At 38.1% G+C, this 25643-nt stretch overlaps 5 protein-coding genes across 5 annotated transcripts; 3 read left to right on the forward strand and 2 right to left on the reverse strand.

The window, feature by feature from the left end:
• The first annotated feature begins 3363 nt into the window (after positions 1 to 3363).
• Positions 3364 to 4404, forward strand: LOC137718018 (uncharacterized). The gene has a single exon (XM_068457540.1). It carries the CDS (start codon positions 3364 to 3366, stop codon positions 4402 to 4404), a length of 1041 nt encoding a protein of 346 aa, XP_068313641.1.
• A 3238-nt stretch (positions 4405 to 7642) lies between these two features.
• LOC137717318 (protein ALTERED PHOSPHATE STARVATION RESPONSE 1-like) lies at positions 7643 to 10118 on the forward strand. Its single transcript, XM_068456630.1, has 4 exons — positions 7643 to 8553; positions 8657 to 8763; positions 8861 to 9102; positions 9192 to 10118. Exons 1-4 carry the CDS (start codon positions 7728 to 7730, stop codon positions 9967 to 9969), a joined length of 1953 nt encoding a protein of 650 aa, XP_068312731.1. The 5' UTR covers positions 7643 to 7727; the 3' UTR covers positions 9970 to 10118.
• A 2452-nt stretch (positions 10119 to 12570) lies between these two features.
• Positions 12571 to 16851, forward strand: LOC137717319 (serine/threonine-protein kinase BSK1-like). Its single transcript, XM_068456631.1, has 9 exons — positions 12571 to 13198; positions 13348 to 13483; positions 14019 to 14152; positions 14353 to 14458; positions 14657 to 14742; positions 15246 to 15434; positions 15585 to 15749; positions 15825 to 15938; positions 16365 to 16851. Exons 1-9 carry the CDS (start codon positions 12845 to 12847, stop codon positions 16611 to 16613), a joined length of 1533 nt encoding a protein of 510 aa, XP_068312732.1. The 5' UTR covers positions 12571 to 12844; the 3' UTR covers positions 16614 to 16851.
• Positions 16783 to 19848, reverse strand: LOC137717317 (ATP-dependent zinc metalloprotease FTSH, chloroplastic). The gene is made up of 5 exons (XM_068456629.1): positions 18389 to 19848; positions 17917 to 18163; positions 17622 to 17805; positions 17312 to 17483; positions 16783 to 17205 (listed from the first exon to the last, which is right to left on the reverse strand). Exons 1-5 carry the CDS (start codon positions 19718 to 19720, stop codon positions 16984 to 16986), a joined length of 2157 nt encoding a protein of 718 aa, XP_068312730.1. The 5' UTR covers positions 19721 to 19848; the 3' UTR covers positions 16783 to 16983.
• Positions 19849 to 20469: 621 nt separating this feature from the next.
• LOC137717321 (NADH dehydrogenase [ubiquinone] 1 beta subcomplex subunit 2) lies at positions 20470 to 22314 on the reverse strand. Its single transcript, XM_068456632.1, has 4 exons — positions 22100 to 22314; positions 21322 to 21367; positions 21202 to 21243; positions 20470 to 20657 (listed from the first exon to the last, which is right to left on the reverse strand). Exons 1-3 carry the CDS (start codon positions 22201 to 22203, stop codon positions 21202 to 21204), a joined length of 192 nt encoding a protein of 63 aa, XP_068312733.1. The 5' UTR covers positions 22204 to 22314; the 3' UTR covers positions 20470 to 20657.
• Positions 22315 to 25643: the final 3329 nt, after the last annotated feature.

The raw sequence follows: 25643 nt of genomic DNA on the forward strand, positions 1-25643 counted from the left end.
GTTCGTTAATCAGCCCCGTGGCCAAACCCTCAGGTACAAATAACACAAGCACCCACCGTTCTAGCACCTCATTTAGAGAAGGAGAAAATTGTACAAATATCACCTGACAACATTGAATCAATTTAAAAAATAACTGCTTTGACATTTGGACAATATACCGACTACTTGAGGTGAAATCCAATGTGTATGGACCAAAATCTACAGACAGAGAATAAAAATTCAAGGAAAATGAGAGAAACCAGAACTGTCAATCTAGTAGAATTTAACCCAAGAAAAGGTTAGGTTTCAACCGGGTAAGACCATATCAATTTGACATTTTGAGCTTGAGATAGCTACTTCATGAGTAATCGATTTTTGTTTGAACCTCCATGTTTTCTCAATGCCTTCTGCCTCCAAGAAACCTCCCTCACTTGGCAGAAGCCACTGACAATTGGAGGAGGATTCTCTACCCTTCTAATCTCTCTACCCTTCCATGTCCTCCCATTTGAACGGTTATGGTTAAGCCATGTAAACATCTTATATTGATTTTTTTATAGAAATAATAAGACAAAAAGCAGTGTGTGAGATGAGGGGATGGAAGGAGATGGGAATATGAGGGTAGAGAATTCTCCTCCCTGACAATTTGATGACAAAGCATGTCTCTGTTTAATTACATGTACTAAAACCAGCTACGCAAACCCATGGAGGACAAATCTTAGGGCCAAATAGTATTGTTTAGGCTAAAATAAGGAAAAAAGTTGCTCACCACCATTAACTTTGGTGGATGCTCACCATCCATTTCTTAGTTTGCTACTTTGGTGGTGAGCAAAAATGCTCTCAATAGCATATATGACGCTTTTAACTTAACAATAAATAGATTTAGCCCCAAGTTGCAAAAAGAAAAAAAAAAATGTTTTGTAACGCATTCAACTAGTTTAGGCTAGTTGCAGTCCAAGGCTCCTTGTGAGATCAAGCTAACTTCTGAAAATAACTTGTATGACACAGTTATAAGTAGTATGACAACATTTTGTCAAGAGTAGAAGAATATGTGCTAATGCTTTTTACTTGTCTTTGTATTACCCGCATGGAACACCACTAAGCCGGTGTAGCTATGCCATAAAAGTTGATTTCAACTTCTTAACCCGTTACTTGGACATGTAGTATTGGGCAACCACGCATGCATTTTATATGTGTTAATTAATTTGTGCCACTTGATATTTGGTTTTGGTCATCTTTTCTGGCATTTGTTTATATGTTTTTGCTCATGTTTTGTTCCCCCAAACAATCCCCTTGAAATGTTGGACCCTCACTAATTATAAATTATAAGACTGAAGAATGATAATATTGGTGGTAATGGTCTATGCATCATTCTTCTTAACTAATTTGTGCCACTTGATTATTTGTTTTTGCTTATCTTTTATTCCCCCAATCATGTTCATGTACCTTGAAAACTTGGTCTCTAATTATTATATATTGGTAGCCCTGCATATTGTATATTTTATACATATATATAATTATACACCATATTCTAATCAACTAACTCAATTCTCAAACAACCTTCCACTATACTTCCAACATACTACTACTTGTGATCATTGATCATCAGTTAATTTTGACGCGCTTGAGCACCGTCAACCATCCTCTCTCTTTAATTATAGTCTCCCAAAAACATATAAAATAAAAAATAATTCCCTTCAGTTAGTTATGATAAGTTGTGCAGTTCTGGACTAATCAGCAAGTTCTTCAAATTTAATCAATTAATTAAGAAATGACAATTAAAAACGTGACAGATATTCTTAGTGGTTATAATAAGTAGATAATATACTTTTCAACATATTGCAAGCTAGCTCTAATCTTCTCGATCGTGGGATGACTCAATGCCACTGCATATATATGATGTATATAAAACCGGGTGCAAAATAGAACCCACCACCTTTGCCGTTGTATCATGCTAACTAAATAACTAATGTCCTAGTGGCCTGGAATGGGAGAGTTTTATGCATGCATGGACCACTGGACACGGAATCTCTTACTTATTTTCGAATTAATGTTGTATCAAATTTAAAAAGTCAATGCCCATGAATAATTATTTGAGCTGGCTACGTCTTGAAACGACAATTTCTTCACCCCCCACCTTCTGTCAAAGATTGTCGTGTCTGGATTCCCAAGCATATGCATGAAGGTTTCACAGCGTTTCTGGATTTCCAAAACCAGGGGAGATGCTCCAAATACAATGCCATCTCTACACAAAATTAACACATTCTAGAGAGACGCAAATTTGAAATGTAAAAATCACATTTGGTTCATTTTGCATTTTTGAGAGATGGATGTTGGTTCCACTCCAATGGAGAAAATGCAAATTTTTTTTTATCTCATTTATTTTTCTCTATATAACTCACAGGACACCTATATATATATATATATTTACAAGAAGCAATAGATTAATATTTTATTAAAGCACTACAAACAGATATAGATGTGCTAATTGGGCATATTATTTTAGTGACCAAAAAATCGATCGGGACCAAAATAAGTTCAAACAAATAAACTTGAGTAACCACTAAAACAGCTATCACATGTGGATTCCACACATATATATATATATATATATGGATATTTTATATCAATATATTGAAGAGCTTTTCCGGCTAATTAATAAGAAATATAAAATATTTATTTGAAGGATTTTGTTTTTGTATCACCCATTGAAGATATTTTACTGAAAGTATGCAGATATAATTTAATTGAGAGTAAAAAAAGGAGGTGGATTGTTTCTCCTTCCATTTCTATACTCTTTTTATGTATTTATGTGATGTGTGATTATGGTTAAGCCAATTTTTTATAGAAATAATAAAATAAAAAATAATAAGAATATAAAATGTTGACATGATTTAACTGTAACCATATAAACAGGAGGGTATGAGAAGAGTATGGAAATGAAAGGGTCGAGAATCCAGCTCGATAAAAAAAAACTAAAAAACATTGGCCATCAGAAATTGATGGAACAGTCAAGGGTGGCCAGTGTGTCGATACCACGTGGTGTGTCCCCCATTCCAACATGATTGAGCGATACGTACACTGCTGACAGCTCAGCTGTATAGCCTGTATTAGGGTTGACTGCCTGCCCGATTGTTCCATTCATTTAATCTAATCCAACTATTGATCCAATAGTAAGAATTATAATTACTTTGATTAATATTTGATTATCGCTGATTATCTAATAATATCCCCCTCGTGTACCTCCGGCGCTAGCTAGGGTTACCTGTTAACTAATATTTCCCTCTCCCTTGCATATAAATATCCCATGCAAGATATAATGCAACCATCAACCTCATCTCCACAAGTCTCAACTCATATCTCAACTAATACGCAGGTAAAAAAATCATGGTAGGCGTTTTCCGGCGGTCTTTCTCTTTCCCAAACAATCTTCCAAATAACCGTGACCACCGTCCATCAACAGTCCGACCGCCGTTGTCTCGTCACACCAGATCCATCAGTCTTCCAACCAGACCCCACCCCTTCATTTCCCACCTCAAAGAACACATAGCCCGCCTTCAATCCTTCAAATATTCCTATTCCACCACCAACTCCTCCTCTTCCTCCTCAGCCCCCTTCTCCGATTGGCTATGCGAAGGCTTGACCCGCCTCAAAGACTTGCACCACTGCCTCGATGACACTATCCGCCTTCCCCAAACCCAAGAATCCCTCCGCCGTCTCAAGGGCTGCTGCTCCGTCGATAACCTTCTCGACCAATTCCTCCGTTTCGCCGACATATACGGAATATTCCGCACCTCCGTTTTGGCTCTCAAACAGGATCACTCCGCCGCTCAAGTGGCTTTGAGGAAGAGAAACGACTCCCAGGTAGCATTGTACGTCAAAGCTAGAAAGAGAATGGCCAAGGAAATGATTAAGCTAGTCAACGCACTTCGTTCCATCGCACGGCCAGCACCGGCCGCCGTCACGCCGTTCGAGTACGTTGGCGATGATATTAGTTACTATAACGTTGACCATGCGCTGGCGGGTGTTATGAGCGAGGTTGTTCAAGTGACGGTCGCGGTGTCTCTTGCACTTTTTATTCGAGTCGCGGCAGACATATCATTCGGCGGGCCCACAATATCATCATCCAAATCGACTGTCACGTCGTCAATGCGGGCAACGTGGATGGGAATATTCAACATCAAGGCAACGTTAGACAATCAATTATGTACCGATCGTCACGAAAACCCAGTACGAGTTAGTAATAATATTGGAGTTGAGAGCTTGCGTAACTTGAGAAAGAAAGGAGATGAAGAAGTCAAAACAACATTAAAGAAGATGCAGGGATTGGAGGCGTCCATCGCTGGGATTGAAACTTGCTCCGAAACAGTTTTCAGGAGTTTAATCAACGCTAGGGTTTCACTGCTCAACACTCTCACCCTACTCTAAATTATTGTTTACTGCTTGTGTACATTTAATTAAATATATGTCTTCAAATTCTATTATATTTTTTTCCTTTTTACTTTCTATACAAATTAAGTAATGTTCTTGTTGATGTTTTTCTTTCCCATCATTTTATTAATTCTTCTCCGTCGTCGAATTAAATTAATAGAAGACTTGTGTGCAATAGCATAAAGCGTTGGGGTTAATATTGCAGCCGATGATTAACAAGTAGCTAACTATTAATTTATTACCGACATTGACAAAAACTCCATGCACGCTTGATGAGAAGGGCAACCAACCTAGCTAGCATGGTTACATGGGAGCCAACCTGGCACGGTACGTTATTATCTTAATAATGTTATAATTAATGTCGGGACCGGACTAACTTGTTTTTTATCTTCTAATTATACATGCGTTGTATAATTAGAAGAACAGGGTTTATGAGCAGCCTTGCTTGCTTGGATAGAGGGTTTGATGTGATTCAAGCGGAAACGGATTCTAAGGGGCTCGTGGATATGATCAATTGAACAACACAACCAAACGTCATTATCAAAAGTCTTTGTCTTCAACAGTGTAAAAAAAAAAAAAAAAATTTCTCTTCAACATTAAGTGTGTGCAAATGCAATTGAGGTCAGTAGTAGAGTTTATATTTGCTCTGCAAATTTGTAATAGAGTAGCACGTCCAGTGACTTCGTTTGTCTCTAGCATAGGTAGCTTTCATACATGAGATTCTTTTGAACTAAAGTGGTTGTTCAATACTTTGGTTTCTGATGTAAATATTACGATTCAAGTTTAATTATACTTATCTTTCGAAAAAAATTATACATGCGTGCGTTGTATATATATGTATGACATTAGGTATTCTCCATATACTGTCACAGACGCAGCTAATTTTAACTTTAGGCTTAGCATGTTTTTGTTCTCAAACACAACGAGGATTTATAGTAGAGATATTAGTGGTCCTTAATTATTCCTAATAATACTAGGGAGCTTTTAATTTAAATACCTAATCTCAAACAACTTTAAGCTAAAATATCATATTTTTAGTTTGGGTAATTCTATTTTACTACCTCAAGTTTCACACAAATTGCATTTTACTACACTTACTTTTTTCTTCTCACATTCATACCGTATAGTTTGATTTTTAGATCACTTTCATACCTCCGTTAGAATACATGTCAACTTAACTGATGACTTGTCATAACTTTTGCACACCAAATGTAACACACGGAGTACGTGACAAATATAAATAAACATTAAAAAAATTAAAAATTAATAAAATCTGGAAAAAAAACAACTTGCACCTAGCCACCCTCTTCATGCTCACCCTTCCTCCTCATAGATCCCCCTGAACCTGATCGTCCACTCCTTTCTCCTCATTCTCCCCCCTTCAAGTATTAGGTATGTAATTTGAATTTAGCTATAATATTAATATAGGTTGTCATACGCAGATAGGTAGTGATGGACGGTTGGTGAATGTATGATCATCTAGGAATATAAGGAAAAAAATGTGTTTGAAGATTAACAAAAAGAATGGCAAAACTAGCAGTCAATTTCAATCTCAAATCTCAATCGTAAAAGGCTGAAGTCCTACTCAATCTAAATGTAAAATCTCAATTCTTAAACGTACCTTTGATCCAAGTCCTACGTAATAAAATAAAGGTTGAAGTGTCGATTTAGTCCCTAAATTATCATATCAGTGAAAATTAGGCCCCTAAATGATTTTTTTCAATAAATCAGTCCATAAATTCATTAAAAATTGTTAATTTCATCCCTAATATTATATTCAAAGCTATTTTATCTAATTTTTTCGTCAACTTAAATTACGACACACTTTAGAGTATCATACAATCATTTTCTCGCTTATAAGCCCTTAACATTTCATATAGGTTGGATATCTAATGTTTAATTTACCCTTCAAAGTTAACTCCAAACACTATTTATTTATAAAAAATTACCAATCTACCATCCAATGTGTATCACATGAAAGTAACGTGACTTAAATTGACTGAAAATGAAATATAGTAGCTTTAAATATAATATTAGATATATAATTATCAGATTTTTATAATTCAATAACTGATTTTTTTTATAAAAAAATAATTTAAAAACTTAATTTTTATTCAAATGATAATTTAAAGACTAAATTACCAATGGACCGTAAAATAAAAGGCTGGATTGAAAGTTTGGGACCCGCCTTTAGCAGGCGCTGGCCAAATGATGACTCATTATGAAAAGCACCAGCGACCAAGTGAGAAAACCAACCACCTGCACTTCAACAACCTATAGTCTATATCTATCAGTTGTCAAATATGACATAATGACAGTATAAAAAGACAGAAAAAAATGTTAAGGCTTTCCTAAATCCGGAAAGGGATCCTTTCGAAACATTTTCTCCAAATTCTGTTAATCAAAATTTGACCTAACGATTAAAATTATTATAATTTTTTAAAAAATCACATATTTTTAATTATTTGATTAAATTTTAAAAACTCAAATTAGTTGATTGATTGAATTTACTAAAAAGGATTCAGAGATAATCCTTTTTTCCTAAATCCTAAGATATAGATATCCTGCATCTTACACCAACCGATCCTCATCGTAATTATTACTACTATTATTCAGAAATTATGATTTTCTTGAAATTTTTGGTTCGGAAATTTACCTTCACAGTTCCACACCCATGAATACATGACATGCATAACGGTTACTTCCCTGTCATATATCATTTTTGTCATTAATTGGATGTCATGATCATTTATTTGACCTTTCAATTAGCCTTTTTCTTTTCTTTTTAACTTGCGCCAAAACCTTTTTGGCTACTTTTATGAATTATAATTACCAGTACTTACTATATAGTGTTTGAAATTTTGAATTCCAACATCACAGAAATTGACTGCTTTGGCTTTTCATTCCGGGTTGAGTATACCCGAGACGGAAAATTACAATACGTACACTTATACTTTTTGGGGAGTGGGGGGTAGGGGTATAAATGAAGATATGAAAATAAAAACGCTGTAAGGATGGAATACACCTAAACACACGGGGCAACAACGAAATAATCTGAAAAATTAAAAAAGAGACGTTAGCCATATCCCGCCAGGTTTTCCCTGTTTGAGCAATTAAGGAAGGAACATATTGAACAGTTCACCAGACGCGCAGAGCAGTAAATACCAAATTACCAAGTAAGCCATTCATACCTATTTAAAATCTGCACACACAAAACCCAAATCAGAAAGAAAAATCAGAGAAATCAGAGAATGTTGGTGGTGCCTTGCAAGTTAAGGAGATTGCTCAACACATTCAATTGAGAAATACTGAGAATTGCGATGGGTTGCGCCGCCTCAAAGTTGGAGAATCTTCCGGCTGTGGCATTGTGCCGAGACCGGTGCAAGTACCTGGAGGAAGCTCTCAGCCAAGCCCAAGTTCTGGCTGATGCCCACGTCGCTTACTTGGCCTCCCTCAGGACCCTTGGCCCCGCTCTCCACCGTTTCTTCCATGACATTCCTGCAGGAAATGAACCGCCGCCGCCACCAGAATCAGACTCGCACCTCCAATTCCCTTCCGACTCCGAATCCGAATCCAAAGAGGACCACACCGTTAAACAGTTGGCTGAAACGCCGACACCAGTTTCTGAGCGTGATCAAAATTTCAGGGAAGGGGAGGGGGAGACCTACAAAAATTCAGCCGGCGGACTGACTTCCGAACCGCTTCCTCCGCCACCGCCTCCGCTTAGCTCCGCTTGGGATTTCCTTAGTCTGTTTGATGCCTACGAGAGAGATATTTACCTAGCACCACTTTATTCTTGCACTAATTCGGATCTTGAAGAAGCTGCTCATACTCCTGCACTTGCTGCTGCCGCTGCTGACAAAATCAAAGTCGATAATTGTGGCGGCAATAACGATATCAATGTTAAACACAACACTAAAAATATTGGAGATGATCAGGAAGAGGAGAGTAGGTCAGGGAAGAGTAAGACGACTCATATGGCGACGTCGACGGCAACTCCTCCGTCTGTCTCTGTCTCGGTCCCTGTGCTAGAAGAAACAGAGGCGATGCGAGAGCTTAATCTTCTATTTGACAGGGCGTCTGAGTCCGGGAATCAAGTTTTATTGTCGCTGCAGTCTCATCATCACACGATTTCTGTTGATCAGGGTAATTTATCCATTTCAATCTTCTCAGTCAATTTTTAGTATTATTCCAAATTAATAGATAAAGAATGCATAATTAATTTGACGAATTGGCGTTGGAGAAGCAGAGTATGGATTTGATGACCGTGAGGGCTTGGTGATGAGCTCGCAAAACCTTTCTTACACTCTGAAGACGCTCTTCCTGTGGGAAAAGAAACTTTACCACGAAGTCAAGGTAAATATATGCTTCTTTTTCTTCATTAGCTTTTGCTGATTAATCAAAATTTTAAAGCATAATCTTGACTACCTAATTGTGCTATATATATAATTAGGCTGAGGAAAGATTGCGCGTTACGCACGAGAAGAAGGGTAGAATGCTGAAACATTTAGAACATGGCAACGGTAATACTACTAGTGCTGCTGAGGCTCCCAAACTCAACTCCCTTCGCAGTGCAGTCCGCGATCTTTTAACAAAAATGAAAATTGCAATTCAGATTGTTGACAAAATATCAATTACCATCAACAAGTTGAGGGACGAGGAGCTATGGCCGCAAATTATCGAATTCATCAACAGGTATATCTGTTCTATCCCATCACCGTTGAGGAATATGATCAATTCTACGAAATGGCAAGTGATTAGTGAACTTGTTTTGGTGTTTGTAGGTTACTCGACATGTGGAAAGCTATGGTAGAATGTCACAAGAGTCAGTACCGAGCAATGGTGGAAGCCAAGGGTTTACATGGCGTTGCAATATCCAAAGCAAAGTTGAGCGGCGCACATAATGCTGAAACTGCAATTCGACTCAAGTTAGAGCTTCAAAACTGGAATGTGTGCTTCTCCAATTGGATTGTCGCCCAAAAGGTGTATGTAAAAGCATTAAATGGATGGGTTCAAAGATGTCTTCTACACGAACCAAATGTAGCCGATCAAGAATTAACAGCAGACGAGGCTATTGGAGCGCCGCCTGTTTTTGTGATATGTAATGAGTGGTCACAAGCTATGGATAGACTCTCAGATGAGGAAGTTGTTGAAGCCATCGGGGGATTCACAACTAGTATACATACGCTTTTAATGGAAGGCAACAATATTGATGTGGAAATGGTGCAGCAAAGGATGGTAGCTGAAAACAAAGATGTAGCAAGGAAAGTAAAGTTTTTGGAGGCAGAGGAGGGGAAGGAACAGAAGATACTGCATAAGCTGATGCGCGGTAGAGGAGTAAAAAAGAACGTTGCTTCGAGTAGTTTGCGAGCAGGAGAAGATGAGTCGAACAGAGAGAGACTGCAGCAACAGAGTCGGAGTGACAGGAATATTAATCTAGTGTGGGATTTGAAGCGGACATTGATGGCGATGGAGAAATTCACCGCAAACTCATTGCAAGCATACAATGAGATTCATGCACACATTGAACTACAACAAGTCAGCTGCAGGCAATCCGGATGATGAATTAACAAATAAAAGTGCCAAGTCTTTACTTCTTTTATTTTTTTTTAAATAAAAAGATCATAGGCCACTTAGCTTTCTTAATGATGAAACTTTGTTCGGCTCCGATCTCAAAAGCGGGAGGTGGTGGAATGGAATGCATATTTTAATACTATAGGCTACCTATGTGGATAATATCATTTGTTAAAAAAAAAAAAAAAAACTATTAAGAACTGGTTTTTGTATATAATTTTTTTTTTCGTTTTATGCATACTCTTCATTTTCATTTTTTAATAGAATCGATGTGATTTGCATTAAAGAGCAAGAGAGTGAGTCTAACGTCACAATAAGCTAGTCATAATAATTTAGTTCAAAATTGCTTTTGGACAAAATCGAATCTAAGAAATTTCTTACAAATAAAAATGAATATCACTAGAAAGTAGTAATAAGTGTCCACCTTTCATTTTCATCATGTATCTTCATTTTTATCTAATAGCTAAATATAATCTAAAAATATGATTTCATTCTTCTTCACTTATAAGTGAGAGGTTATTGTGAAGTTTAGCTATCTCCCGCCCTTTTAGACTACACCCAACCCTGGGCTAAAAGCCAAAATAGCCCACTTATTCCCTCCCTAAACACAACCTAACCCAAGCCAAATGCCAAACCAAGGCCAAATACCCCCCAAGTTTTAGCCCACAAACGCATGGACTCATCCAAAATTACCCCACTCTCGCTCTGTTCACTCGCCCACGCGCCCCATGAGCTTTTAGTGCCCGACAGGGAGGGCCCACTGTCAGGGCCGCTGTCAGCCACTACCCATAGCCCAACGGCTCTTTTCTGCATCCAACGGCTAAAATAATTATAAAAAAATTATTTAACTCAAAGTTCACCCAAATTTAGTGATTTTTCAATATTTATCGGAATTTAAATATTTTAAGATTAAAATATTCATAAAAATAATTTACGATAGTCTACATAATTTTTTTTTTTAAAGTTAATTTAAGAAAAAAAATTAGCCTAAGTTCATTTTTTAATAATCTCGGGCTAAAATTTTAGCTCAAAATGATTGGAGCAGAAAAATTGTTTCTGAGCTAAAAGCTAAATTTTCGAGGCTAAAAAATTTGGCTTTTAGCCCAAAGGTTGGAGATGATCTTAATATAGACAATATCGTTTTTTTTTTTATAGAAATAAAAAATAATCTCCTAACATTTTCGATATATTTGATACCAAATTATTGTTTGATGCTTTTAGCCTAAATCTACTGAAGTGTTAAATATCATGTGTATACAAAAAAAATTAGTGATAAAAGAAAAGAATATTGTTACATTTATCACATTTTTTATGTTACATTGTAGATGTATCATCTCTCTAATAAATATAGGATCAACCAACAAATAGGGATTTTATATTTATTAAAGAGATATTACAAATATGGTATATAAAATCTGCTGACAGTAGCATTTAAAAAAAATGCGCAGAGATGTAAAGAGATAACTACCATAATGCCCTTCATGATTAGAGATGGGCAACAGTTATAGTGAGGGACTAATCGCGGTTATTTACTTGTAACCGTTTATGTTTATACCTGCATAACCGTTTACCCGTTAGATAATTGCATAAACGGTTATACTCATACCCATAACCATTTATAAACAGTTAACCATACACATAACCATGTACCCATCTAACTATAACCGTTTACTCATTTAACCATAACCATTTACTCATTTTTGAACCCATTTGTTCTTTTTTTACCCATTTTTTCATCCGTCTACATGTTTTTTTTAACAACTTGAAAATTACAAAAGAAAATTTTGTCATAATTTTTGTTTTCTGATAATTAAACACCGTTATAGGTACATTTTAGCATACATTTCTCTATTTTAATCATTTAAGTCATCATATAATTCTAATAATTAAAATAATAGTTTACGAACGATTTTTTTCTGCTAGACCCAAGCAAGTCTTTAATTTAAAGATCGATCCCAAATCAAAATTTCAAAAATCCTAAAATTGTTTCGGAATTTTAGAACAAATCGGGAATCCGTAAATTACTTACTGTAACTCAACCATCGATCCATTCTACAGAAGTTTATCAGGTGGATACCACCATACTAGTAAAATGACAAATACTTTCATCATTCGATAGCATAAAGCATTTTTTTCAGTACATTGCCAGGTAATATACTAGACAACACAAAGCATCAAACTTCTTCCAGCCTTAGAAACATATAAACACGGGAAAAGAAACTATCAGATACGAATTCAACCACAGAACTTCGATGTTAAATTAAATGGGTATAACCAATCCAACGGCCTATAATTTTTTTTTTAAAATTTTACATATATTAAATTAAATGGGTAAATGGATATCTATTATAACCGCATGTAATACCCATAACTGATGAATATTCGTTATAACCTTGAGTAATACCCATAACCGTCCATTTTAATTTCATAAATAAACGGTTATACTCATAACCATTTGTTCGTCGAAACGGTTACCTATAAATGTAACCGTGAATTTTAAATAAACGGGTAAGTGTGATTAGTCAAATCCATGCGTATTTTGTCCATCCCTATTCATGATAAGGAAAGGACAATTCAACTGTCAGACGAATACAGGGAGAGAGGTTTTTGGCGGTGCAGAGGGAGGATGCAAGCAAGCAAATTAGCAATGCGAAGGAAAAGAAAGCTGCAGCTCGCAAACACTCCTCCTCATTAGAATTTACAAATACACAATTCCATGCATCTTTCTCCGTATTTTCCAGAATTTTGACCCAATTTCCTCTCCCTCGGCAGTCCGCATATATTTTATTATTACTATACGCACGTACATGTTTTTAAACCAAGAGCTGGCTGAGGCGCGGCACTGAGTCAACTCAGCTGAGTTATGGGGTGCTGCGAGTCGTCTTTTATACATGCACGCCAACACCAGCACCACCCCTTGAACACCTTCAGCTCCACCGCCACCGCCACCGCCACAACCACCAACCGCGTTCCTCAACCGTCCAACGGTGGAACCGATGCCGCCGGAGCTGGAGCAGTGCCGGGATTTTCGGAATTCTCGCTGGCCGACTTGAAAAGCGCCACAAATAACTTCAGCTCCGACTTCATCGTCTCCGAGAGCGGCGAGAAAGCCCCCAATGTCGTCTACAAGGGACGCCTCCAGAACCAAAATAACCGTCGTTGGATTGCCGTCAAGAAATTTTCCAAATTGGCCTGGCCTGACCCCAAGCAATTCGCCGTATATAATCACTCTCTCTCTCTCTCTTCTTCTCCATTCATTATTTATTTTTATTATTATTATAATCCCTCTATTAGGGAATTTTTGGGAATTGTGGTTAGGGTTTCCATTTCCAATTGAATTGAGAAATTTGAACTTTGGGGCAACAGGATGAAGCTTGGGGCGTTGGGAAGCTGAGGCACAAAAGGCTTGCCAATTTGATAGGGTATTGCTGCGACGGCGACGAAAGGCTGCTGGTGGCGGAGTACATGCCTAATGATACCCTTGCCAAACATCTCTTCCACTGTATGTGCCTCCTATCTTTGTCAATGATTTTGTTTCTCATACAATCCTTGGCTTTTCTTTTCTGCACGAGAAATGAGAACATGTTTGACACATTGCTTGAAATATGAGGAGGAACACCCTCTATTTTAAAGTTGCACTGCATTTCAACGATACGAATTGGTTGCATCCACTGTCTACCGTCGATATGTAATGTGAAAAGCCATGCAATTGAAACTTCAAACTTTTCAATATATATTTGTTGACAGTTCTGCAAAGATATAACTCTCTCTTTTTTTACATAAGATATTGGTTTATGGGACATTCCTCGCTTTTAAGAATGCATTTGTTCTGCTTGAGCATAATATTGTAATCTCAAACCACTCTCACGAAGCTGATTCATTATCTACACATGTGCTATTTTCATTTCAAATTGTGACTGCTATTTTGCTTTTCCCATTCTCATATTCTTGACAACTGACGTCTGAAATTTATTGCCTATAGCTTTTCAAAGTGGTTCAGGGTTCCGATATAAATTCATCTCACACTTTCTTGACAGGGGAGAATCAGACCATTGAGTGGGCTATGCGACTAAGAGTTGCTCTGAACATTGCCGAAGCATTGGATTACTGCAGTAGTGAAGGCCGCCCATTGTACCATGACTTAAATGCATATAGGGTTCTCTTTGATGAGGTGCTGTCTCAATTTTCCTTTCCCAAGTTTGTTTATTTAGTTTTTCAGTTTTTACAAGAAGTGAGATAATTTTAATCACATATCATTGTGGCCCTTTTTTGATAAGTAGACATATTTCTTTCTGTGTTAAGATTTTTTATATGATAACTACATGGATTTGTATGAGATCAGAGTGGTAATTTTGTGGATGTTGTTGGCAGAATGGTGATCCTCGGCTTTCATGTTTTGGATTGATGAAAAATAGCAGGGATGGAAAAAGTTACAGCACTAATCTTGCGTACACACCTCCTGAATATCTAAGAAATGGTAATTGCTTATTTTCCTTAAATCATATTATTATTTATTATACCACTTTTTATACACCTTAGGGAGGTATAAACTGAACTATGGCCGAGTCAATGAGTAAGATAGTATGAGTCAGGAGTTATATTTTACAATCTGCTGGACTCAATGAAGTCTTTGACAAGTGCCTTCCATACCAACTATAATATATTGATGCTGCAGGAAGGGTGACTCCAGAAAGTGTTATCTTCAGCTTTGGGACTGTCCTTTTGGATCTTCTAAGTGGAAAACACATCCCTCCTGGTCATGTAAGTATTTACTGCGCCAGGCACTTGTTCTCCAGTCAGTCAGTTTGGAATGGACCCATAATCTAATAGTTAAAATGCAGTGCTTCTGCTATTTGAGTTATGCAGAAGTCCAGATTCTGTATGATCACAGAAGAGTTGTTTGTTAAAGTGGCTCTTGCTTGTATGTGTTTAGTACTCGGCATTAGGGAAACGCTTGTTTTTAGCGAGGTGTGGTAGTAAAATATAGTTGCATGTACTCAAAAAACGTTTTGCACACTTAAGTTGCCTTTTCTTGTAATGATTATTTATTATGTATTAAGATTAATTGATACTGAATTTCCGATAGTTTGGTTGTGATTGATCGCAAGACACTGATGTTGAAGACCAGCTTGTAGCTTGGATCATAGTTTTATACTTTTATTCTTCTATTCGTCTGATTTTGCCCGGACAATCTCTTAGTATAAATATGTAGGCAGGTTTTGATAAACAGAATCTCCTTATAATTGATGTTTGTGTTGATGCAGGCTCTTGATATGATTCGGGGCAAAAACATTCTTCTCTTAATGGATTCACATCTGGAGGGAAAATTTTCAACTGAAGAAGCAACTGTGGTTTTTGATCTTGCCTCACGATGTTTGCAATATGAACCTAGGGAGCGACCAAATATCAAAGACCTTGTTGTAACGGTTGCTCCATTGCAAAATAAACCTGATGTAAGTCTTCTTGCCTTTTCCCCACATGAATGCAATGATCTGTTATTAAGTTTTTCTATTAAATATTACCATGACAGCAATTTTAAGTACCTTTAAATTTTCCCAAACATGCTTGGTCAGCATTTTTTTTATGGTGATGATGCTTTGTAGGTTCCTTCTTATGTGATGCTGGGAATTCCCAAGCACGAGGAAGCACCTCCAACTCCACAACATCCTCTTTCTGCCATGGGTGATGCCTGTTCAAGGATGGACCTTACGGCCATCCATCAGATTTTGTTAATGATACACTATAAAGATGATGAAGGAAGCAATGAGGTAATTGAATTGTGCAAAAGTAGGTTTAGATGGTTCTCTGGTTGCCCTTCTGAAAGTTTTTGTCTTTGGCATTAGTTGTCTTTCCAAGAATGGACTCAGCAAATGAAAGATATGTTGGAGGCAAGAAAACGTGGGGACTTGGCATTTCGTGACAAAGATTTTAGATCTGCAATAGACTGCTATTCCCAGGTATTTATTCTGCAATGTACTGAGAATGGGTAGTGCCTAAGGGAAAGTACTCCATTTCTTGTCAAGAACTTTTAACTTGATACGTTTTTCATGCACAAGGGATTAGGGCACTTCAGTTCTTCTCCCCTAGATAATGAGTGTCGAATTAGCATGATTTCATAGTACAAAGGACAATGCTGCTGGAAGTTTGTTGATAAATGAGATCCCGATCGTGATGTTGAGAAAAACATTATTCATATTAGAGTCTTAAGCAGTTTTTGTAATTGGTACATTGTCTTCTTGAACTGTGCAGAACTTCATACATTATAGAGGATTTATAAGGGGATGATAATTCATGTCATGATGTTTAGATTTACGGCCATCTTAATTTTACTGCAGCGTTCCCCTTGTTATGGTTCATTAATTTCATTCTAACTGATATTGTAGTTCATAGATGTTGGGACTATGGTTTCCCCTACGGTGTATGCAAGAAGAAGCCTATGTTATCTCCTCTGTGATCAGCCAGATGCTGCCCTCCGAGATGCAATGCAAGCACAATGTGTCCACCCTGACTGGTCCACTGCATTTTACATGCAGGCGGTTGCTCTTGCCAAGCTAGATATGCACAAGGATGCAGCTGACATGCTGAATGAGGCTGCTGCCCTAGAAGAAAAAAGACATCGGGGAGGGAGATGATATGAGAGAAGAGGACCCTGAAATGCTCTGTAATTATTTTTGTTGTATTGAAGTTGCTCCAGCTGTTGTAACTTGTAACAAAAATGTAGGGTTATCATGTGCAACGGGGTAAGAGAGTAGTTTCAGCCCAAACGTGTGCAATATATAGGTAGAGGGAGATGCTTGTATCTTGTGTTTCAACTGCTGCGCAGTTCTTTTCCTCTAATTTTTCATTGAATAATTAATTGGTTCTTAATGTGTACTTGTGTATATGAAACTTATAATACAACAGTTTTGCGATGTCGCGGAGTGATACATAATATATGAATTTGCTCCTGTGAGACGGATAATACATGGATAATGAATTTGCTCGATTCGGGTGTCTATCTAACTAAGCAACATACAGCTCAGCCTTTCCATCAATAAAGAGGCTCATGAACTCTTCACCGTCAACAGTTTCCTTCTCCATGAGGAGCTGGGCAAGCGTGTGGAGGATATCGATGTGAGTTGTGACGATATCCTTGGCCCTTGAATAAGCTGTCTCTACCAATTCCCTTACCTCTGCATCCACCACATCAGCAGTTGCCATGGAGTAGTCTTTTTGGGGCGACATCTGCAAATTCAAATAAATAGCTTCTATCACTTCTCTTGTATGATTGTATCCCACAGGCATTTGATTAAACAGTGAATAAACGACCGTATTCGATTATAGTCTCTACCTGTTGCCCTACGAAGGGATTGCCACCAGAAGCACCGATTGCGACTTGTCCAATCTTTTTGCTGAACCCAAATCTCTCAACCATCTGCCTTGCCACCCTTGACACTTGCATGAAATCACTAGATGCCCCTGTTGTCACATTCTCCTGACCAAAGATAACTTCTTCGGCAACTCTGCAACGGCAGGACAATGGGGTCAGAACAAAATTTCTCATATACATACACTAGACTTCAATATCAGCTCAAATTCAATAGGGAAGAATCATTAGACTGTTTGAAAGCAGTTTAAACTGAAGAGTTTGTATAACCAACCTTCCACCAAGGGCAACAGCCATTTGATTCTCCAGGTAGCTTCTACTGTATAGTCCAGACTCGAGTCTCTCTTCACTGGGGGCAAAGAAGGTTAGACCGCCGGCTTGGCCACGAGGAATGATGGATATCTTAGCAACAGGATCGTATTCCGGCATCAATGCACCAACAAGAGCATGCCCCGCCTCTGCAAAACAATCACGTAATGGACGAATTAAAAATCCAAACCAAATAATAGCAAATCACAAGTTAATATTGGATATGGGGGAGAACTGGTCGTGTTCTATATAGTATATACCATGGTAGGCGACTAATTTCTTCTTATCCTCCGAGACAACAGCATTTTTCTTCTCGGGTCCTGCAATGATCCGCTCCAGAGCATCGGAAATCTCGTCTTTACTTATTTCTTTGAGATCACGTCTGGCTGCGAGAATGGCAGCCTCATTCATCAGGTTCTGCAGATCAGCCCCTGTGAAACCAGGTGTTCTCCTTGCAATTTTGTCAAAGTCCACATCCTTTGCAAGCGCCTTCCCTCGAGAATGCACCTGCCATTCGAAAATGCTTCAGTTGAGAGAATATGGAGTGTACAATTCTAGCAAAACACCTTCAACCACACTTAATTTCGAAACAACCGTGCAAACCACAATGGTTTACAAGCATGCATAAAATTCAATTTACACAACATATAATTTGCTTAAGCAGATATGTAAATGGATTTCATGCTAATTAAGACTGATAAACTAGTACTGATTCTAGGCAATTGTTCTAACCTGCAGGATTTTAACTCTGCCAGCAACATCAGGCCTGTCGACGGTCACCTGTCGGTCAAACCTCCCGGGCCTCAACAATGCCGAATCAAGAACATCCGGCCTGTTGGTTGCCGCCAAAACTATCACACCGGAATTACCAGAAAACCCATCCATCTCCGTCAGCAGCTGATTAATAGTTTGCTCCCTCTCATCATTCCCGCCGCCCATCCCCGCGCCTCTCTGCCTCCCCACCGCATCTATCTCATCAATGAACACAATGCACGGCGCTTTCGACTTGGCCTTCTCGAACAAGTCCCGCACTCTCGACGCCCCCACTCCCACAAACAACTCCACGAACTCGGAAGCCGCGCACGAGAAAAACGGCGTCCCAGCCTCGCCGGCCACGGCGCGAGCCAGAAGGGTCTTCCCGGTACCAGGTGGGCCCACCAAAAGACATCCTTTTGGGATTTTGGCGCCGAGGGCGGTGTACTTGTCTGGGTTCTTCAAGAAATCCACTACCTCCTGCAGCTCCAATTTTGCTTGGTCAGCTCCAGCTACATCGGCGAAAGTCACCCCCGTTTCCGGAACTTCTTGGAATTTGGATTTGGACCTACCGAAATCCATGGGCCCGCCCAGCCCGCCCGGCCCTCCTGGGCCTCCTCCAGCACGCCGGAAGAGGAGGAACAATCCGGCAAAGGCCAAGATTGGGAACAACAAATTGCCGATGATATTGAACAGCCCACCTCCTGAATCACCTTCGGAGACGGAAATATCGACGCCGTTCATGGCCAAGATGTCGATGAGGTCAGGGTCGTTGGGGACAACGACAGAGGCGCGGCGGCCATCGACGGCAGTGAGCTGAAGGGCAGAACCGTCTTTCATGAACCTGACTCTCTCGACCTTGCCCTTCTTGACGGCGTTGAGGAACTCGCTGTAGCGCCATTGGCTGCCTTCGGGGAGGTCAGTGGCGACCTGGGATTGGGGCTTAGGGGCGTTGAGGAGAAGGTTTTGGGAGAAAGGAGAGGCGGCGTTGGGTTTGGAAGGCTGGGGTTGGAGTACGGGTGGCGGCGTGGGAGTGGGGGTGTTGTCTATGGCTAGGGCTTGTGGGGTGAGGGAGGAGAAGAGCAGGGCGGCTAAAGTGGCTTGGGAAGCTGCGGATTTTAACGGCTCTGAATGGGGTTGAGAGTTGAAGATGTTTTTGGTGGCGAAAAGCTTTCGCTTGGAGAAGAAGGGCAGGGGAATTGGGAGGGATGAGTTGGATTTGGAGGTGGTTTTAGGAGTGGGCGGAGAGTGGAGGACAGTGGTGGCTCCGAAGAAGTTGGAAAAGAGCAAAGGGTTGGTGGTGGAAGCCATGGCTTGGGTGCTGTTATCTGTTGGTGTGGGATAAAAACACAGCTATTTCTTTCTTTCGAAATTACTTACGATTTTTTATTCCTGTTTATTTTTTGGGTTTGCTGATATAGGTGTGTTGGTGTTAGATTGGATAAGAGGGGAAATGATTGTTGGCGTGGATTCAGCTTTACAGGGGAAAAAGAGTCTAAAATACATGAATCGTGGCAAGCTGGGAGCTGTGAATTGATTTGTCCTTTTTCTTTTTCTCTTGGATTTTGATTCAACCAGCGTGTTGATTATGTTCTCTCTGCTTTCAAACGAAACGACACCATAAAATGATTGTTGCTTGGGTTGCGCCTACGTGTTCAATATGCCATCCATTCCTTCATTATTTGTCGTTTTTATTAAGTTTCTCGTTGATTTTTTCACTAGCGTAGACTAGAGAGTATAGCGTTGAACTGATATGAGATGGAGATGAGGCTTTAAGTTTATTTGAATCGGACTGTGCGTATGGGCCTTTTGGGCGACCATACACCTGCAACTCCTCCCAAGTGCAAAATTGATCTCCAACTCAAGTCAAAAGTAAAATCAACCAACCTGCAATGTCATGCACTCTACTCTCCTATCATACATTCCATATAACTTCTTTACCTACTCAATATTTGCTTTATGACACACGTATGCCTGTATGATTTCTTTTGCACCTCCGGAGGAACTTCAGTTGCAGAAAAATTCAAGCGAAACCAAAATGAAACAAAAGGGCACCACAATACAAGCATCATAAATTTAGCATTCCGAAACGGAGTTTGACGTCATCAACACCATTCGCATCACAATATTCTTCTTCACAATCACTTTATTAAACGGAAATTAAGAAAGATGCACCGTTTACGCTTTCACTAGTATCCCGCCGAATAAGCCCTTTATGTTATCAACTCTTGGCTCTTCCACACGATCCCTGCAACAATACGGTAAGGGCACGGTTCAATTATTTCTTTCGACATTTCCTTCCATGCGGAAAATTAGTTACAGAAACTTTAAAGTCTGTTTGAGAACACCCAAAAATAAAGATAAAGAGGCACTGGTCCTCGAACTCATGGACTTCCTCAATTACTAGCCACTTTCTTCAAATGAAAACCAAGGGGAAGTAGGGTATCAACAAACATAAATCAAACCAAACCAAAACTAACTTGTCGTGATGATCTCTATTTGGGCAACATCCTTGTTTTCAGTATTTACTTCATTCAAAGAAACCTGAACTACTAAGCCTAGACCTTAAAATGAAAGGCACATAATCATCGATGAACAGTGTGTACGCATGGTAACAACTAATCAAACCCAGTTGGTAGCCAAAAGCTACTCTAAATAGGAGTTCATGAGTTCAAACCCCACTCCACAAATGTCACAATTGATCAAAGGCAAGAAAGTACACATGAAGCAAATCAAATACAGTGGATCATGCAAGTATCTAATAAGTGGTGGTCAAGTCGTTGTACCCGTACCTAATGATGATCATCGTGGCCCTCCCAGGGGTGCCTCCAACCCTAAAAGACATAATAAGAAAGTGAGTAACATGAGCTTATAAAATTGCAAAGAAAAGTCAAAATAAGAGAAGCTCTTACCAAAACTACAGGACCATCCTTCTTGGCCCTGTACAGTACCCAAAACCTGATCCATCAAAATTTAAACAAAACCGTAAGCTACCGTGGTTACATGATTCAAATATCTTGGCACTTTTACTAGTAAAAATTATTAAGTTGAATCCATTCAATCTGCATTATCTCCATGCAGGAACCAAGGTTAACACCAATAGAAAACCTGTCCAAGGTTCAAAACTTTATCCCATGACTCCAACTCGTATTGAAAGCACCACAAAAACCTGTCCTCTATGCCGAAGGCACCACAAAAACCATAAATTGGTCCGGAAGCTTACCGGTAAGAAAAAGATACAAAGTAATGTTTGATAGTATAGCTTTATATAAGCTACTCATCAACCAAATGTTGCCTAAGTCAATTTCGGCTGAGAAGAAATCCTTGATTTTTCATCTCCACAACTATTCAACTGCCTGAATCCCCAACTTGAATCCCAACCTTTAAGAGAATTCTAAATTCATCATGTCTAAGTTCCTAACCAATCGACCCCTACACGTATTGAGCTGCCTGAATCCCCAAATTGAATCCCAACATTCAAGTGAATGAATTGCAATTTCTTCCTATTAGCATTTTCAGGTCTACGTTCCTAACAATCGATGCCTAAACATGAATCCGAAATTCCGAAAACATTATAAATTGTACAAAAGACAAGATAAAAACAACACGGCAGGCAGATCCAAAATAACAGAAATTTGACCTCACCACGCTAATGTACAGACGAAATAGGGAGAGTACGACGGAGTTTACCACATCACAGCACACATGCCCTTGCCGGTGAGGGTGTGCCACCGCTTTGGCTGATGCACCGTGATTCCCTTGTATGTTATGCCCTCTCCGTGTCCTCCTCCCATCTTTGCCGATAAATCTCTCTTTCTCCGTCTCTATTTGAGCTAGCTACCCCTACACTCTGAAATCTCTCTCAATCGAGGAGTGCTCCAGACCCGATAACAACTCTATTATTCCCGACCCACTTTTGCTTCCCATGAGTCCATGACGACGAATCTATTTCCCATCGTGGGCTTCGCTTGACTAGTTTTGCTGCAAGCCCAGCTTCAAGATGAATTCATAGATTTTGGAATCAGCATTAGCCCAATACAGGCCCATAGAAAGCAAAGTTTCTTTCTTGACAAATGATAGAGTCAATAAGTTAAATAAACTGGTTGCAGATTCGTTATTTTCAAGATAAAATTAAATAAAACATAATTTTTTATTATATTTTTCGAAGATAGTGTGATGGTGTTCTTTTGATACAAGCGAAAATTTGAGATAAAATACATAATGACTTAGTTTAGATATCAAACTAAACACAAAAATAAATCGTTTTGTAATGCAAATATATAGTATTTGCCTAGTTTAAAAAAAGAGGTGAAATTAAATAATATATTCTCTCCTCCCCACTCTCTCGCCTCCCTGTCAAAATGCAGAAACTCCAACAAAAATTCTCCCCGGTATACTAGTCTTCCTTTCACCATGAAATTGATAATCATCGTTCCTAGTTACACAAACGACGACGAAAAATTTTCGAGCAAACTCAACATTTGATCTATAACTAAACAAAAAAAGAGATCCAAACTCCGAAGATGTAAGGGAAAAAATATTGAAAATTTAAGGAAAGCCTGTTTGATATCCTACTAAAAAAAATTATAATTCTTAAAAACAACTTGGATGAACTTCTCTCAAGAACAATTTTTTTTTTTTATAACCCAAAAACTTATTTGGTATCTAACCTGTAAACTATTTTAAATCTTCAAGGATTTAGGCTACATAACCCAAAAACTTGTCTGTACAAAACCATTAGATGGCAATGGCTGAGGGAGGATATTAAGGTTGGGTCGAGATCCAAGAAGCCACCCAGAAAATACTCACCAAGACCCAATATCTGGACGACTTGATTTGGAACTCTCAATTTCACACTTCATACTATGAAATCATGTTGTCTTCATATGAGTTTTGTTCACATATATGGTGGTGGGTTGCTAATTTCAAACGTTGCCATTGAAATTGAGCAAATTGAGTTTGAAATAAAGCTTTGGTAATGGTGGAGAGGTAAGGTTGGGGCTTGCAGGTGATTAGAGTGAGAGGACAGTGGGTCAGGGATGGTGGGAAGAAAATATCTCAGTCGCCGGAAACATATCTCTCATTACCGTCAATTACTCTCAATTGATGTTTGGTGTCGGGTCTCGACTCCAAGGTCTTGTAGGTGTCGTGAAGAAGAAAAAAAAAACAGTAAAAACATACTTTTGTTGTTCTCATATTTTAGGCTAGTTTTTGAGTTATTTTTTAGTTCAAGTTTTGCAAAATAAGCTTACCAAACAAATTTTTGAATTGTGAATTGAGAAACAGTTTTTGAGTTAAAAATCTTGAACTCAAATAAAATACCAAATACGCTCTAAATATGCTCATCTTTTTCTCTCCCATAATTGTTAGTTTGCTAACATTTCTCTCAAAAAACACAATTCCTGTTTCAAAATTCTCCATAAATTTATATCTTCAAAAATTCCAGTCATGATATGAGATTGTAATGTTGTTGATGTTAAAGTGTGAAAAATAAAATGCATTAATTCTTGGTAATGTTATTTTAATTGCATTTTTTTTAATTGAGTTAATTAGAGTGCCCTCATGCAAAACTGTTTGAGTGGGAAAACGTGCGTCCCACTATTTTATGACATTTTGCCTTTCCAATTTTCTTTAGCCAGATTGACTGCGTACATTCCATTACCCATAATAATGGAACACTAATATAAATGAGTAATGTTATTTATACTATATTTTTATACTATATTTCTATTTTACCTTAGATGACATCTAATGTGGACAGCCATATTATTTGAAAAATTTGCAAAATTCAAGGAAATGAAGAAGAAGGACTTTTCGTATACCACAATTATCATTTAATTAATTTTTTTTTTTAATTATTAGTTTATTAAACAATAAACTAAATTTAAAAATCTGATTAATTTAAATAATATAACTATCCACATTAAATATCACCTAAAATAGTATGAAAATATGTTATGAATTTATTTATCGAAAGAAAAGTAAACAAAAAGGCATCAACGACAAGCACGTTGTAATTTGATAAAAAAAAATATTACTTTGTCAATGATTTAGGTGCCCCCTGCTGAACTGGAGGCTTTGCTGCTCACGCATCCAGAAATTGTTGATGCTGCCGTTATACCGTAAGTTGTCCAGAGATTCTCTCCGATTCTCTTCCATTAAGATCACCAAATCAAGTAATATGAGCTTTTAAAATTTCATGTTTTTTTTTAATTTCTTAAAAGATATAATAAATTAATAATTTTTTTCTATGAAATTTTAAAGGCTTGAATTACTTGATTTAATGGTTTTGGTGGAAGACTGTTCCCTTCTTAGCTTTCCATTTTTATGTCAAAGTAATGCTTTTCCAGTACTGGATGATCAATGCGTACATGTATGTATGTGTTGTTGTTGGCAGATTTCCAGATGAAAAGGTTGGACAGTATCCAATGGCATATGTGGTAAGAAAAGCCGGAAGCAGTTTAACGAGAGCGGAGTGATGAAGTTTGTGGGCAAGCAGATGGCTCCCTACAAGAGAATTAGTCATAGTTTGGTACTGAAGTGATTCTGAAAAAAATGATTTTATGTTTGGTAAACATTCAGCTTCAGTTTTTTTTCACAGTTTTGGATGAAAAAAAAACCAAAAACACAAAACTGCAAAATTCAACTTTGAAAAACCAATTTTTTTTCACATTTGTTTTACATAAAAGTTTATTAAACAATATAGTACTGTTTTTTTTTTTTTTTCAAAAACACTTTTACAAAAAAGTTTACCAAACACTCTGCAGCTTATTTTCATAGCACAGCAGAAACAGTTTTTTTTTCAAAACACATCAATACCAAATCAGCCCTTAGGAGGATGGCATTTATAGATTCCGTGCCTAAGAATCCATCTGGCAAGATTCTCTGAAAGGATCTCATCCAGACTGCAAGAGAATTTGGATGATCATTGTGGCATCTATAATGGGAGATGGAAAATGCTTTGGAATTGGCATTTTGCATCTTTTGGAGGTGAATATCGCTAGACTCAGAAAGAAAAATAAATGAAATACAAAATTTACATTTATCACGCTGGAATAAAACTAAAATATACATCTCTCGAAATATAAAATGAGAGATAAATATCAAACTTGAAACGTTTTATTGAAGATGCTCTAATGAAATAAGTAAATATACCGAGTCTTATCTACTAGAAGGCATGCATTATGCACATTATGCATATAAATATATGAACGCGTTTGCTTGAAAATCTTGC

Source organism: Pyrus communis, chromosome 15, assembly GCF_963583255.1.
Source record: "Pyrus communis chromosome 15, drPyrComm1.1, whole genome shotgun sequence".
NCBI classification, from domain to species: domain Eukaryota; kingdom Viridiplantae; phylum Streptophyta; class Magnoliopsida; order Rosales; family Rosaceae; genus Pyrus; species Pyrus communis.

What these genes read in the sequence shown, in the direction of transcription:
- LOC137717318 (XM_068456630.1), top strand. Translation starts at nt 7,728, where the DNA reads ATGGGTTGCGCCGCCTCAAAGTTGGAGAATCTTCCGGCTGTGGCATTG. An exon ending in CACGATTTCTGTTGATCAGG is followed by an intron (nt 8,554 to 8,656) that starts GTAATTTATCCA and finishes TTGGAGAAGCAG; the next exon opens with AGTATGGATTTGATGACCGT. An exon ending in ATTATCGAATTCATCAACAG is followed by an intron (nt 9,103 to 9,191) that starts GTATATCTGTTC and finishes TGGTGTTTGTAG; the next exon opens with GTTACTCGACATGTGGAAAG.
- LOC137717319 (XM_068456631.1), top strand. Translation starts at nt 12,845, where the DNA reads ATGGGGTGCTGCGAGTCGTCTTTTATACATGCACGCCAACACCAGCAC. An exon ending in TCCTGAATATCTAAGAAATG is followed by an intron (nt 14,459 to 14,656) that starts GTAATTGCTTAT and finishes TTGATGCTGCAG; the next exon opens with GAAGGGTGACTCCAGAAAGT. An exon ending in ATGATGAAGGAAGCAATGAG is followed by an intron (nt 15,750 to 15,824) that starts GTAATTGAATTG and finishes CTTTGGCATTAG; the next exon opens with TTGTCTTTCCAAGAATGGAC.
- LOC137718018 (XM_068457540.1), top strand. Translation starts at nt 3,364, where the DNA reads ATGGTAGGCGTTTTCCGGCGGTCTTTCTCTTTCCCAAACAATCTTCCA.
- LOC137717321 (XM_068456632.1), bottom strand. Translation starts at nt 22,203, where the DNA reads ATGGGAGGAGGACACGGAGAGGGCATAACATACAAGGGAATCACGGTG. An exon ending in GGCATGTGTGCTGTGATGTG is followed by an intron (nt 21,368 to 22,099) that starts GTAAACTCCGTC and finishes TTGATGGATCAG; the next exon opens with GTTTTGGGTACTGTACAGGG. An exon ending in AGGATGGTCCTGTAGTTTTG is followed by an intron (nt 21,244 to 21,321) that starts GTAAGAGCTTCT and finishes TATGTCTTTTAG; the next exon opens with GGTTGGAGGCACCCCTGGGA.
- LOC137717317 (XM_068456629.1), bottom strand. Translation starts at nt 19,720, where the DNA reads ATGGCTTCCACCACCAACCCTTTGCTCTTTTCCAACTTCTTCGGAGCC. An exon ending in GAAATTAGTCGCCTACCATG is followed by an intron (nt 17,806 to 17,916) that starts GTATATACTATA and finishes ATTGTTTTGCAG; the next exon opens with AGGCGGGGCATGCTCTTGTT. An exon ending in ATCCCTTCGTAGGGCAACAG is followed by an intron (nt 17,206 to 17,311) that starts GTAGAGACTATA and finishes TTGAATTTGCAG; the next exon opens with ATGTCGCCCCAAAAAGACTA.